The 14799-nt window shown below is 39.5% G+C and overlaps 1 protein-coding gene across 2 annotated transcripts in view; it reads left to right on the forward strand.

Annotated features, from left to right (window-relative positions):
• Positions 1-14799, forward strand: part of OGDHL (oxoglutarate dehydrogenase L) — a 47490-nt gene that overhangs the window by 30046 nt on the left and 2645 nt on the right. For both annotated transcript variants that reach the window (XM_088168843.1, XM_088168842.1), the window contains exons 16-20: positions 1633-1760; positions 8034-8212; positions 11870-11941; positions 12762-12887; positions 13505-13577. In XM_088168843.1, coding sequence (XP_088024969.1) covers positions 1633-1760; positions 8034-8212; positions 11870-11941; positions 12762-12887; positions 13505-13577 — 578 coding nt within the window. The remainder of the gene's footprint in view (positions 1-1632; positions 1761-8033; positions 8213-11869; positions 11942-12761; positions 12888-13504; positions 13578-14799) is intronic.

The raw sequence follows: 14799 nt of genomic DNA on the forward strand, positions 1-14799 counted from the left end.
AGTTGGTGAGGCTTTTAAAGTGAAATAAGGTCCTTTGTACTGAGACTTTTAATGCCTATGGGGCATATATGAAGGCAGGATCTCATCACTTGGTAAAATATATACAGTTTGCTGCCTTACCTGATTCTCTGTAGAGTAAAATGTTAATGATGTATTTAATTGAAACCCTTGATGTGATGCCAGTTCCTGGGGTGAATGCTGCACTCTGCTTCATTGTGAATGCTTGCAGAAGAGAGAAATAAATTTTGGTGTCTGTCTTCTCTGTTAGAGCATTGGCTAGAATTTGGGAAGAACTGAATATACCATGTTGCCATAATAAAACAACAACACAATGGGGTGCTTTCACTACTTTGGAGCTTCTAAAGAGATGTCTAGAAAATAGTTATTTCTTTCAATATTCCATATTATGGCTACTTTTCTTCCTGTTTCAGTCCTCACCAATATCAATAGATAGAAGATAGATAAAGCTGCAGACAGAAGCACCAGGCCCCTTCTCCTCTTGGAGACAAACCCTTGAGGGTGGAGGGAAGGGGGGACAGCCTTGATTCTGTACTGATTTGATGTCAGTAAATCTGACAATTGCACATGTGCAAATTGTATGTCTGTATAGTTCTTGCTGGACATCTATGCTCATCTTAGTCACCTTTTGCTAGGGAAACACAAAACTTTGTAGTCAAGAAGCTTAACACCTAGCTAGGTCTTCTGTCATTGGCTTAATGACAAAATCAAAATTACAGTGGCAAAAAAATATTTCTGCTGAACAGCTGCCTGGTGTGTGAATTTCCCCCTTTCTTTCCACTTCCCTCCCTGTACTGTTCTTCAAAGGTTCAGTCTTTTTCTGGCTTTACATTGTTGAGTTCTAGATAAATTTCAGAGCTCTTTTGCTAACATTCATTTTAACAAAGGGAAGTGCAAAAAGATTCAGACTTCAGTGCTGGCAGCTCTACAACACACAGTATTGTTACCAGTACAATAACTGGTTGTAAAGCTGGACATATTGCTGTGATTCACTCAGTCTGCTCAGAGAGTTAATGGATTGCAGTAATTACTTCAGTCATCTCTGTTTTGGTAGTATTCCTTGGTGCCCCATTCTAATGCTGATTAATGGTGTTCCAGAGAACTGTAAATGGTGCATGTGAGTGGAAATAGCAGGAAAGAGGATACAACTCCAAGTTTCAGTGCTGAAATTAGATTAGGTTACATTTTTTTCCATTAAAGACAAACAAAAATTGTTTCAAGGAAAATGTTAGAATTTGTGAAGAAGGCAGAATGAAATGTTTTTAATAAAAATTTTGTTCTTCTGAATTTCTTTACTTTAATAATTCTGTTTTATAGCAAGAACTTCCCCATCCTTTTCTCTTTCATCCCAGTTCTACTAGCAATGAGGTATTTTCAGTTTCTGAGTGCTTGAGAAGCATGCATAGTCAATGAAAGTCCTTAGAGTGCAGCAATTGTATTTAGACATGTGATTGTATTTCCCATGATTTCAACCAGACCAGGGTGTTGTGTGTGTAGCAGAGATAACCATGATGCTTTCCAGAACACAACTTTGATGCTTTAGCTTTGAAAATAGCTCTGTTAAATGACCAAATGATTCTTGGCTAATAAATCTCTTTCAACAACTCTTTGCAGCCATCGTCACCATGTGCTTCATGATCAAGAGGTTGACAAGAGAACTTGTGTTCCTATGAATCACCTCTGGGAGCAGCAGGCCCCCTACACCGTGTGCAACAGCTCCCTCTCTGAGTATGGGGTCTTAGGTATGTCTTGATCTGCCTGGGGTTTGGTAGGGCTGCTAGACAAGAAGCAGAGCTCAGCAAGGAAAAGAACGTGGGGAAAAAAAGACTGCAAAAATGATCATATATGAAACAGGTATCAGAACTCTTCCTCTCAGGTTCTGGTATTCTGGTATCACTTGAATACATATATTCAAGTGTCCCCACATTTTACAATTTTGAGATTCAGTTAAAAGCATCCATCTGCTACTGTTGATCTTGGCAGTGCTGGAATGTGCACCTGATACTTCCTTAAAAGGGGAGGAACTGACAAGAAAACCAGAGACGGTTTGTCATAGAGATATAAAAAAATCCATCCTGGCCTTATCTGAGCTGCTATTCTGAATTGCTATTTCAAGAAAACAAATTCTTTTTAGTGATAGCATTAATCATAGTGAATTATTTTGCCTTCAGCCACAGAGAATGGATAACCTTACTCTGACATGATGAGGGTGGCAAGAGGAATGTGGAGCATGAAACAAATACATCTAATAATTTATCAGAAGTGTTACTGATTCTATGGATAATAAAATATCATGTGAAGGAAAAACCTGAAACGTTGTAGTAGATAAAGGTGGTAGTTGGTAGCTGCTTGCTTCAAACTTCCAGAAATATTTGGTTACTTAGTCATTTTTGCAATATTACATATTGCCAATTGCTAGTAATATTAAAATTAAAGTGGTATAAAATTGTACAGTTGGAGCATGGGCTGAAGACCAGATTTTTTAGGTATTTTTGTTAGCTCTGTGGCAGAATTGGTGTGAACAGAATCACATTTTTTGTATCGCTAAAACATGTAAAGGTAAACTCCAAATAGGAGAGTGCAAGCGAGGATGTGTATAAACAGGAGACAAATAATTGACACAGATAAAAATCAAGAATTTAATTTCAGAGAATGATTGTTTCCAATTTCCTGTTGTTTCTCACAGTGTGTTCTGGGATTTCTTAATTTGAGCCTGTTCACAGTGTTGCTGCAAAACTTGTGGATCATAGATTTCTGCATTTGGCTTTTTAACATTGCAAAGGAAGTGACAGATATCTGGATATGGTTGAAATATGATTTTGTTTCAAAAATAACACCTCGATAGGAAGCCTAGTGTTAGCTATTGTGTGAAGGCAATTCTGTCACAATTCCATTCTTTAAAAAACTAACTAAGTAGGCTCTCTTTCTTTCTCTTTCTTGATCTCATCCTGCTCACTACTGCCCTTCCACCTTACCCAGCAAAAGATAGTAAAAGTTGATTTAATAAAATTCATTGAATCCAAGCAATAGGGTAAAATAGGGTTTTGTTTTTATGCTGATAACAAGAATACCATTTCTGTGCACTTCTTCAGCAGATGGAATGACATGTTCTTCAAAACTAATAATATTGATACTTTTAATTTTCAAGGACTTTAAATCCCTTATGTCCAAGGTGTTTTCTAATATTAAAGGAGATTAAATTGATACAAGTAGAAGGTAACTGATGTGGCTTTGTGTGTGCTTGTTGGGTTGGGTTTTTTTAAACTAAAAATGCCATGTTCTATGTTGAAATGATTTTATAATGAAGTTTTCCCTCTCTTGATGACTTTTATATATTGACCTTTTCCAACACGTTTACTCTTGTGTATTGCCTCCATAGAGAGACAGTTTTAGGATAAGCAGCAGTATGTGAACATGTCTCTTCTAGTTAAGGCTCTGAGTCAAAGAAGAGCTACCAGAATTGATATTTATTTGTCTGCTAACATCACTGGGCCTCCTTTTAAATACATGAAAAAATAAGTGAAGGCTTACACTTCATGGAGTTGGTTGTTCAGGAGAACCAAAACCCCTAACACTTTATTTTCTCTAGCTGCTATTTCTACTATCTAATTCTGTTAAAAGAAACAGTTTAGAATTAGCACAGTGAAGTGTTTGTTGGCTGTAGGGAGAGTTGTGAGATAATATAAAGGGGAAATAATGGGGAAAGAGTGTTAGGAATTTATTCTATGACTGTGTTCACATGCAGCATCTCAGAAGCATTTTGTAAATTCCCTTAGTTTCTGTGAGGGAGAGCTAAGTAAAACCAGCCCAGCATGATGTAACTACAGATTATTTCCTCAGCAGGTACATAAGCTAAGAGCTGGTATCTGTTCAGAGCTCTGAGCTTTGCACCAACTTATAGTCAAGCTAGTTAGGAACACTGGGGAGACATTGCTCCATTAAAATTATCTCTGGCAAGATTGATTTCACCTAGAAAGAAAACGAAGGCAGTCTTGTTCAATTGTAGTTCAGACAACTGCTTATGTTTTGTCTACAGGAAGCTCTGGAGTGGCTGTAACCTGGTCATTAAATCAGAGTACTTAACAATCTCTGATAATTTAGAGTATTTAACAACCTCTAATAATTTCGTTTGACATCCTATGTCTACTATTTTTAGTTACACCCAGATTATTATAATACAGTTGTGTATCCACTTGCTTTACCATAATTTTTCCCTTGTACTGAAACTGAGTATCTGGAAGTATAAGTGATGACCATCAGAAGTCATTTAAGCAAAAGATGTTTGTCTGAATTTATTTGCTGATTAGGATGGAGGAGAAAAACAAAGTAACTTACAGATGCTCCATTCTACCTCTTCAGCGTTTCTTAAATACTTGAAAGGATTTCCTGTCTTTCTTTATGGCCCTCAGAATGACTTGTGTAGTGTTGAGTCTCTATCCAAGAGCTGAGGTTATTTGTCAAATTCAATACTGCCTTTGAGAGATCTTGGGCCCAAGATATTTCAAGGAATAGTGGGCAAGATAGACTTGGAACTAGTGTGTAGTTCAGGAAATTCCTGACCCAAAAGACTTGGAGTATAGTTTTTTCAAAGGAAAAAGTCAAGTTTAAAGCAAAAGATGAAAGGAAGAAGACAGGTATAATGTAAAGTTATTTTTTTGCAATACACACCTAGGATGAAATACGTAGAATTACTGCTGAGTCAGAACAATGCTTTTTTAATGTTGGGGTAGCAAATACAAATATACAAATGCCTGTCAGAAATTGTGTTAGGAACTAGGACAGACTGTAGTAATCAATGACATCTGCATGGAGTTCTGAGAAGGCATCAGGCATCAGTTTAATAGAGTCAGCCTCCAGATGGGTATTAACTTCACTTTGTCCTGAGCTGTGTTTGGGTTTGTGAAAGGATGCATATCCCTCTGTAGTCCCTGTGCTTAGAATTTCTGAAAAAGATAGCAAAAATCTGGCTTTGAACCTTTCTTCATTCTGACATAAAATCCTCGTACTGATAAACCTTTTTAGCCATTAGTTAACATTCATGCCCTAAGTCACTTTAAAATCATACTGAATTAAGTTATGGCTGTAGCCTTACTTACACTAATTGAAAACCAGCTCTTCTTATGAGAATCATGAAAATGCTGTGGGGAAAAACACAGTACAGTGTGCTGTGAAAGCTGCCCCTTTGCTTGACAACTTCTTTCTGTGCCAGAGTGACGGAAGAACAGTGAGGAAGCACAGCAGGCACTGGACTAATAGAAACAAGCATTTCTGCTAGGTCTGTCATCTAGGGACCATAATGAACTCCAGCAATTGAAACATTAGTTTTGCAGCCTTAATCAAGTGCTGTGTATTTTTCTTTCCTCTGTCTCCTCAGTGTAGAAGTTTACCAAACTGCTGTGCTGGTTCCTGGTTCCCTGTGCCCTGGTGTGCTCTGAGCCCTGAGCAGCTTCCTGCTGTTTGGAGTTGGCTGGTTGCTCTCCAACACCCTTTGGGTGTGCAGATTCCTTACCTGACATTCTTTGAAAGTTGTCCTGCTGCCTGGTTGCCTTGGATTTCAGCTTCAACCTGTTCTCTGTTTCTAGCTGTGTAAGAGTTAATCCTTTAAACCCACAAAATTTGCACAAGATTTTAAAGAAGCGTTCAGTTCTTCTGCAGACACAAACAGTAAAGTTTGCAAGGTCTCTGTAGTTTTTCTTTGTCTTTTTTTTTTTTTAATTCTTTTTTTTTTTTGGTCTGAGGTTGAGCCCTCATGAGGGACCTGGGTAGGAACCTGCTCCCTTGAAGTTCATGTCCCATCTCTAGAACAGTGGAGACTTTCTAGTTCATGTCACCTTCCCTGACCTTGGCTCTGGTGCCCCAACAATTCCCTTTCAAGAGATCACCTCACCCTCTCCTGGGCTGTTTACCTTGCATCTATCTAGATCTCTCTCCACCACATTTAAAAAAAAAATTATTTAGCAGTTCAGATCTTGTTCTTTAAGCAGTTTTCTCCCCGTGAAGGTGGGAGTAGTGGTAGCAGTAATTCTTAACAGACTCCTTAGTCTGTCAAGAGTTAATGTTACTCCACTACTACAGTCATAATTGGAATAGTTTTAATTTGGTAACTCTTACTGCCATTTCCCTGGTGGAAAATTGAGTTCTGGTATACCAAAGATGTGTATACCACAGAGACGTGTGCCATGAAATAGTAGTCTCAGCAACATTATTCTCAAAATAATAATCAGAATGTATTGATTACTTTTGGATATATTTTCTTGAACATTTTTCTAGCTGTCAGAAAGCTTGCAAATGGCATCTGTGTTAAGATCACACTCTTTGATGCAGCTTCACCTAGAACATTGTTACCTTGTAGAGATTAGCGTGAAGTTGTCAAAAAGATAGGAAATGAGAAATTATACTCCTTTTTCAGTGTGAATTTTATGGGTGATCTTTTGTATATAAAGTAGAATTGTGTGTGCTGTGTCCAAATTTTATGTATGCACTGAGCTCCATACTCTTTGCAAAGCATGGTTTGATTATTGATAACTCAGAGTGGTCAAGACCTCAGTTTGTGCTTCTCTAAAAGCCAGATTACCCTATCCTTACAGAGAGCAGCCTATGCACAAATAAGTCTTGAACATATTGCATATTTTCTCAACCATGTCACCCAATCAGTAGAAATGGTCTCTTAATGCTTGTGCAAAATTAGAATGGGATTCAAGCCTATCTAGGGAAATCTATTTTTCAGATACCTTTGGGAATATGATTGAAGGAGCTGTGTAAATTTTTCTGCTGTTTTCATCGTGTTAAGAACAATGGAATTATACAAACGAGGAGGCCAGAGATGGAAGAAAGGCTGTTCAGGCAGTCAGGCCAAAGGCAAGGCCAGCAAAAGTCACTCTCTCTGCTAGTGACCTGTCATGGGGACTTACAGATGAAGGGCTGTCTGTCTGACTTTACAGCCTTCTTTTGGCCTCTCATGTATCACTTGCCTTTTGATGGGAGCATCTGCTGGAGTCATGGATGGACTGCTCGGAGATCAGTAGTCCAAAAACCAAGTGACTCAAAGATTTCTTGCCATGGGGATGGTAAGCAAAAAACTGGGTTGGAATTACCAAGGAGTAGACTATGAAGGCCCAAAAATTAGTTGATCTGCTGAAGTAAGCTTCAATGAGAATATTCCCATATTGAAGTTCCATTTGAAACCAGATAATTATATTCTGTGTAGAGCTTCAGCATGAAGTGTATCTATCAATTAAATATTTATTCGCTGTGTGTATTGAATCAGTTTTGCCTCAGTCAGAGCCTCTATATCCACAGCACTGCTATATAGCCCTGCTTTTTACTGAGAGCTTTAACCTTTTTGGTTATAATCACTCCAAATGATAGGTGGAGAATCTGAGTACAGGTATTAATTCAGAACTCCAGGCTCTGCTATAGCAAAGGGTCAAAGGAAAATGTGAACAGAGATCAAATACTTTAACACTGAAGCAGAAACCTAAAGGGTCCCTAGCCCTGCCTAAGAAAGGTTTATCCAAGTCCCAGATGTGTTTGCTATGCAGCTGTTATATTCAAGTTTTTTGGAAGATCTGAGGACTAGGATCATGTCTGTAGACTGAAAATTGATGTCACCAGTAATTTTCTTCCTCATCTGTGTATGAGAGGGGATGTTGTGTAGGGCTGTGGAAATATTAGAGTTAATAAATAAGTCTTGAACTGGGCTGCAAGTTCATTTCTACAGGAGAAGATAGTAGTGAGCTCCTAGGGAAACATTATACTCAAGTTGGAGTGGATGGAGGGGGTTTAGTCTATTTAAAAACTCCTATGATATTGAAGTGTTTGAGGAAAAGTTTGAAGGATTGAAGTCAAGCTTGGAAATGGTACTATTGAAAACTGCATGATTTATAACAGGGCTCAAAAAATCCAGTCCATGCTCTAATATTGGGTTTGTTTTATTTTTATTTTTTAATGAGGAATGAACAGAATTTTCAGGAAATCTATATATTTTCTAATTCTCCTACTTGTTTGCTTGTCAGGTTTTGAACTTGGCTTTGCTATGGCAAGTCCCAATGCCCTGGTGTGCTGGGAAGCCCAGTTTGGGGACTTCCACAACACAGCTCAGTGTATAATAGACCAGTTCATCAGCTCTGGCCAGGCCAAGTGGGTTCGGCACAACGGGATCGTCCTGCTCCTGCCCCACGGCATGGAAGGAATGGTGAGTGCTGCTGCCTGGCACGTGTAGGAGGTCACTGCTGGCTGCAAGGCCTTCTCTGCAGCTGGAAAAGCTGCTTGGTGGCACTGCAGATCCCCAAAGGTGGCTTGGGGATCCAGTGGTGATAGGAACCCAAGGGAGGAAGGCACTGTTAAGCATGTGCGGCTGCCTCAGTGTTACAGAAAAGAATGTAAGTAGATTGCCTTCTTAGCTTCGTGTTCTTCTTAGTGGCATGTACCACTTCCCCCCATTTTTTCCTTTTTTTTCCTCTCTTTTTTGGTATTTTCTGCTAAGATACTGCCTTCTTTCCCTAGAAAGCTGCATTCTCAGTGTACAATAAGAAAGAAATCATATCTAAGAGCGATTGCTTGGTTTTATTTTGCATAAAGTATGTGTGTGTAAACTCTGCACTGTATTCTCTTGCCATGAAATGATATAAAACAACTGTAAAACTTCTTAAAAAATCATTGACCTTGGTTAATTTTGGCACAATAAAAAAATCTCCCTCTTTCTGGAAAGGAAAATGTTTCTACTAGCTATTGAACTGTCTTTTCTTTGGTGGCTAGTAGGAGGAATTAGACAATGCCTTAGAGGGAAAGGGCGTGGGCACACGTATGTAAAGTTGCATGAAGTTTATATCAGCAGTGGAATTGTTCTTCAAATATTTTAAATTATTTTTAAGATTATATGAATGTCATATCAGGCAAGGTTAGTTTTTTCCTTTTCAAATACATTAGCCTTCATGAATTGTTGCATGTATGTTTCTAGTTTTCTATTTAAAAGAGCATAGTATGTGCCACAGTGGCAATCTCCATCTGTATAAATGCTTTAGACCTTTTCACCACAAACTGTGTCATTTCTATTTTCACAAACAATTTAGTTTATTTCCATTCAATTATGATCCTGTCCTGATACACTGGGGTGCATTCATATCTTATGAATGGCTTTCCACATCCATTGTGTTTAAAGAATAAAGGGTCTGATGCTGTTCACAAGGGTTTTGATAAATTAATTTTTTTAACTCTAACCTGAGGGGACAGCCTGAATGAGCCCTCAGCAGGAGGTGTGGTCCTCTGCAGGGAAGCACTCGGCTTGAGGGGCTGGTTCTCTGCTACTTACAATACATTTAATCTTTCTTTTCCCACAACCACTTGGCAGTGAAGATTTGCACAGATCTTCTGAAACATGCTTATTTTGCTACTGAAACATGCTTATTTTGCTACTAGTGTCAGCTTATTTTGGAATATTTAAGAATCCCACCAGGCTGTTGAAATCTTTTATCTTCCCAGAGGACCGTTTCATTACAGGAGGACTAGTCTTTCTGTAACTTTAGTGTTGGGGACAAGGTGATTTGGGGAAGGATTCTTAATGGGATATGGATCCCTTCACCTCTAGGTCATGCATTCACAGGCAAGCTGGCTGTGATTGAAAGACTCTGCAGCCTAATGGCTCCTTAGGGACTCATCTGAAAGTAGCTAATGGATTCAGTATAGGTCTCACTGGATAGGTGGTCACAGTAGAAATAAACCCTACCCCATCCCACGCAGCAGTTGCTGGCAGTCTGATTGGTGGTGTCAGCACAGAAACCGAAGATGAATGTGAACATTGAGGCTCTGGACTGAAGTTGTTGCTGGGTCAGTGTGTGAGTGATGGGGAAGCCTCGCCTGCCTCTCCTGTAATTGTTTGCTGGTAACATCTCTGTTCCCAGTGTACTGACTGCAGTGTGCTTGTGAAGCACTGGGTTTGTGTTGTGTATGCCATGCTTCGTGCAGGATTTGATTTACAGCAAACAGATTGAACAGCTGAGGTGCTACAGTGCACCATAGTTTTGTGCAGCTTTGCTCCTTGCTCTCGAGTTCTTACCTGTCTGTGACCAGATTATTTAGCACCTCAAAAGTGGAGGCAGAAGTCAAAGGAGCAGTGATATGCAGTGATACAAGCCACAGTTCTAGGCTGTTTCTGCTATACCTTTGTTGGCAACAGAATGTTTTTTTCCTTGAATTCCCTTAGTCCATGAAGCAGACTGAATCATGGAGTCATAGAATGGTTTTTGTTGGAAAGGACTGGACAGACCATCTAGTTCAAACCCACTCACCATGGCAGGGAGCCTTTCACCAGGGTCTGCTCAAAGCCCCATCCAGGCTGGCCTTGAACACTTCCAGGGATGGGGCATCTACAACTGCTCTGAGCGACCTGTGCCAGTGCCTCACCACCCTCACAGCAAAGATTTTCTTCCTTGTATTAAACCTGTACTTGCTCTCTTGAAGCCTAAAGCCACTCTCCCTTGTCCTATTGCTACGTGACCTTATAAAAAGTCGCTTCAGTTTTCTTGCAGGTCCCCTTTAGGTACTGGAAGATGCTGTAAAATATTTCCCTGGAACCATCTCTTGCCCAGGCTGAACCATCCTGACTCTCTCAGCCTGTCTTCATAGGAGAGGTGCTCCAGTCCTCTCATCATCTTTGTGTCCCTCCTATCGATCTGGAATCCTCACTTGGAATTAGGAAGGATGATGTGTTCAATCAAGGTGGACTACTAGTTGTCAGAATAATGGCTGATTTTGGAGATAATGTATTAAGATTTCAACAGAGGAAGTTACGATGAGAGATAGCCATATAAAGAAAAAATCTCTATGAACATTATTAGCTTAGGAGACATGGAGAGAGTTTAGAGGTGTAATATTTTGTCTTGGAGGTGTAATATTTTGTCTTTGGGTTAAGATACTTTACAGCTGTGTGCAAAATGAAAATCCTTCGTAAGGGTACCTGTCACTTGAACCAGCCAAGGCTGTCAGCAATAGCAATACATAAAAAAGCACATTGCATTCTCACACTCCTCACAGCTTTCTCTGATCCTTTATAAACAGGGACATGAAAAGGAAAAGGAACAGATTCTGCTACATTCCTTATTCCTGATAATTTCTGTGGCCAGCATGCATGTTTTGCTAATGTAAAATGGAGCTCACAGCGTTTGTGCAATTCAAGTAATTGCCATGGGTACTGCTAGTGAGACAGTGAATGGGAGTGTTCAGTAATGACAGAACATAAAATATCTCCCAAGGAGACAGAAATTAATCATAGGTTAGTCTGGCAGATAATGTGTGTGTATTTTGATCCATTTTAGCTAAAGCATTCATCTAGCTATTTGGTTCTGTACTGAACAGTGAACAATAGTAGGAGAGATCCTGTGCCTGGTTTTGTTGCTAACAAGCAAAAGTAGTCAGCAGTTAACTTTTTGATTGCTCCTGTTCAGCATGCATGAAGTGTGAGTCACTGCAGTACTCTGAGACATCCAGTGTTTCTCTTCCTGACATTCCTCGTGCTCCTGTTTGCTCTGCATTAGCAAGGTCATTGTTGTGCCTACTTGGACCCACTGACTTTCCATTGGTCTTCATTGTGCAGCTAGCTTGAGGGTAGAAGTCACTTGCAGCTGGTAGTAACATTGGAAATACATGTTAAACCCAATCTCCTACGAAAATAGGAGATGAATTCCTGTCCTGTGGTGTGTCTTCTCTCTCACTGCTGCTCTTGATGCCTTTGACTGGGGGACAGCTGTGCAGCTGGTACAGAGGGCACAGGGGTACTCATGCAGTGAGTGATCTAGACTAATGTCTAACTGCTCATTTGGCTCATTAACATTGTTTTAAATTATACCTTTACCAGGGTCCAGAGCATTCATCAGCCAGGCCTGAGAGGTTTTTGCAGATGAGCAATGATGATTCTGATGCCTATCCAGTAAGTAGTTTTGTCCTTTTCTTGCTTTTCACATCCCAGACATTTTTTGTTAGTAGCATCCTTTTAGCTAGGTATATCAGGTTAGGATTTAGCTTCAGGTCTTGGTGTAACATTAACTTGATTCCAGTAAAAGTAATGGAAGTGTGCAGCATTGCTACTCATTGCAAAGCTGAGGTCACATACAGTTAATCTCTGGCACCATGATCTTTTTATGACTGTTCCTCAGGGTCAGTGATCCTGCTTGTTTATATTGCTGTGTGTACTGCAAATAGGTGTCTCTAGCCAATATCTAAAGGAGGTCAAGTGAGACTACCCTGGCTCTTTGCAGTGGAGCTAAATTGTACTGCTAGGAGCACAAAAAATAAGCAACTTCTAATTTTGATTGGGCTAAGATTTCATAGATGGGCCATTCACTTGTACAGATAAAGTACATAGCTCTACAGGATGGGAGAGAGAGTGAAAGCTAACTGTATACTCAAAAACTGAATTATAGTTTAATGTTATTTCAAAGTGGTTCTATTTTGTTTCTTCCATCTGATGATGTTCTAGTCCTCGTCAGTCTTCCTTCCTGGACTTCCCATCTTTTCTGAATTAATGGAAACTTTTTGTGTCTATTTGCATAAATTTTTAGGAAGAAGTAGAAACAGAAAGGAATGATTTGTAGGGATGCTTCCCTAGCTAATAAAACAATCTCAGCTGAGAGCCACTAAATAAATTTTTGAGGAAGGGAGTTACTTTGAATCAGAAATAGAAGGATGGCTTTCAAGCCTTTTTTCTGGTCTTTTAGACATTTTTCTAATGCTTTAAATGTTTCACTCAGGAGTTCACTGAGCAGTTTGAAGTTTCCCAGCTGTATGAATGCAACTGGATTGTGGTGAATTGTTCAACTCCAGCCAATTACTTTCATGTCCTCCGAAGGCAGATCTTGCTGCCATTCAGGAAGCCGGTAAGGTTACCTCAATGGACTTGATTATTCCAGGTAAATTAGCCCTCCAGCAAGGAGTGGCCTTTGCATATGACACACTGCTGAAAAGAATAAGGATTGCTGGTGAAAAACCCTAACTGAACACAGGTTGAAGTTGCCAGTTTGATGGAAAGAAGCTCAGCTCTGATTTACTATGGCTCTAAAACTTGATTTTCAGCTTTTCTTCCATCTAGCTGTGCAGATCATCAGATGAACATGTCAAGATATTAGTGATGTAGCTAACACGTTGCAGAAACATCATCTGCATGTCTAATTTACTGGAACTTCAAAGATCCAAGATACAATTGTTGAATGTTTTACTGCTTCATAGCCTGTGATTTGATTTTGTTGTCAAAAAGAAACATCAGCAGTGAGTTTTGAGAACCTGTAAAAGGAGTAGCTACCTAAATCTTCTGAATAATTTTGAAACTTTCATGGCTCTCAAAACAGGAAAAAACAATTTACCATGTTTGCTATTCATATTAATTTCTTCTATGTCATATTCACTTTGTAGTTTTTGTGTGCACAGTGTTACAAAGGTTGCATATGTAATGGAGATAAAGCAGCTTCTGAGTGTTGGAAAAATTTCTGTCTTACAGCTGATTGTTTTGACACCCAAGTCACTGCTGAGGCATCCAGAAGCTAAATCCAGTTTTGATGAAATGGTGTCTGGTAAGTCACCTCAAAGTACTGTGGGGAAATAATTAGCTATACCAAGTTGCATGTCAGACTGTGAAGAACAGAATCTGCTCTGCAGAGTTTGTCTTTTCTTTTGGCATAATTTCTGTGGAGCTGCCATAATGAGATCTAGCAGGGACTTTTGCTGAAAAATTTGCTTTCACGTAGAGTTTCTTAATTTTAACAGGTTTATCTTGTAACCAGCCATTAATCTTAATGGAAAGTGCATTTTGATCTCTGCAGGGAATTTTCCCTCAAGAGGACACCATGTCCCTCTGCTCTTTTTCTCTTAATATAAAACTTTAGTTTTTCTTTGTACTGCCCATGCCTCCTGACCCCAAGACTGAGGGATAGGTTGAAATTACACTGTGCCCATTTGGAAGAATAATGTGCCCAGTTCTTGTTACAGTGCTCAGTTTGGGGCTGCTGTGTCACACCAGTGATCAAAAGCGAGATCAGTGAGTTCAGAGCTGTTGTTGGCATGCCATCAGCACCAAGAGACACACAGTGACTGCAGAGAGAATACCAAACACTGCTGTTGTTTTGTCCTGGCTTGCACTGGGTAGGCTGTGTTGGAGTGGCATCAGGAAATGCAGTGACATGTAATGAGTGAGGGATTAAAGTGACTGTTCAGAGTGAGAATGTGGGCATAGGTGTGCTGGTCTATCTCCAGTTCCAGTGAGGATCTTGACTACTGTAAGAAGAGAGCAACTGCTCAGTTTTTTAAAAGCAACTTACATTGTATAAGTGTGCTTAAATATTGTATTATCTTTTTTTGGGTGTAAAATTTGCTTCCCAAGAAAAGACATTTACTGTTTTTATTACAGTAAAAAAAAAGCTTTGTAGAATGGGTCAGATTAGAAATTTTGTAGGTTTTGTGATTTGTCACTTTGTCTTGCGAGTCCTCTCTACTTCAGGCTAACCTCAATAGTGGCCAAACAACAAATTAACATTGAATTTTGGCATACTTTCATGTTTCTGCTGAAGAGGATAGCAGGTAGTAAAGTGTTTCTGACTCTCAGCTAACCCTTTTTGCTCTGTTTTTAATAGAAAGCTGAGAGAGAGGAAGACTGATTCCAGCTGACCCAATGAAGCACAGATTCAGTCTTTTTTAATGATGAATTCTGCTGTTCAGTGGGACAGGATAATTCTGACATAAATCAGTTCTTCCTTGATATGTTTGTGCTGTTGCTTTTCTTCCCCAAGATAAATGGTT

This window comes from Sturnus vulgaris, chromosome 8 (genome assembly GCF_052056855.1).
Source record: "Sturnus vulgaris isolate bStuVul1 chromosome 8, bStuVul1.hap1, whole genome shotgun sequence".
Taxonomy (NCBI): Eukaryota; Metazoa; Chordata; class Aves; order Passeriformes; family Sturnidae; genus Sturnus; species Sturnus vulgaris.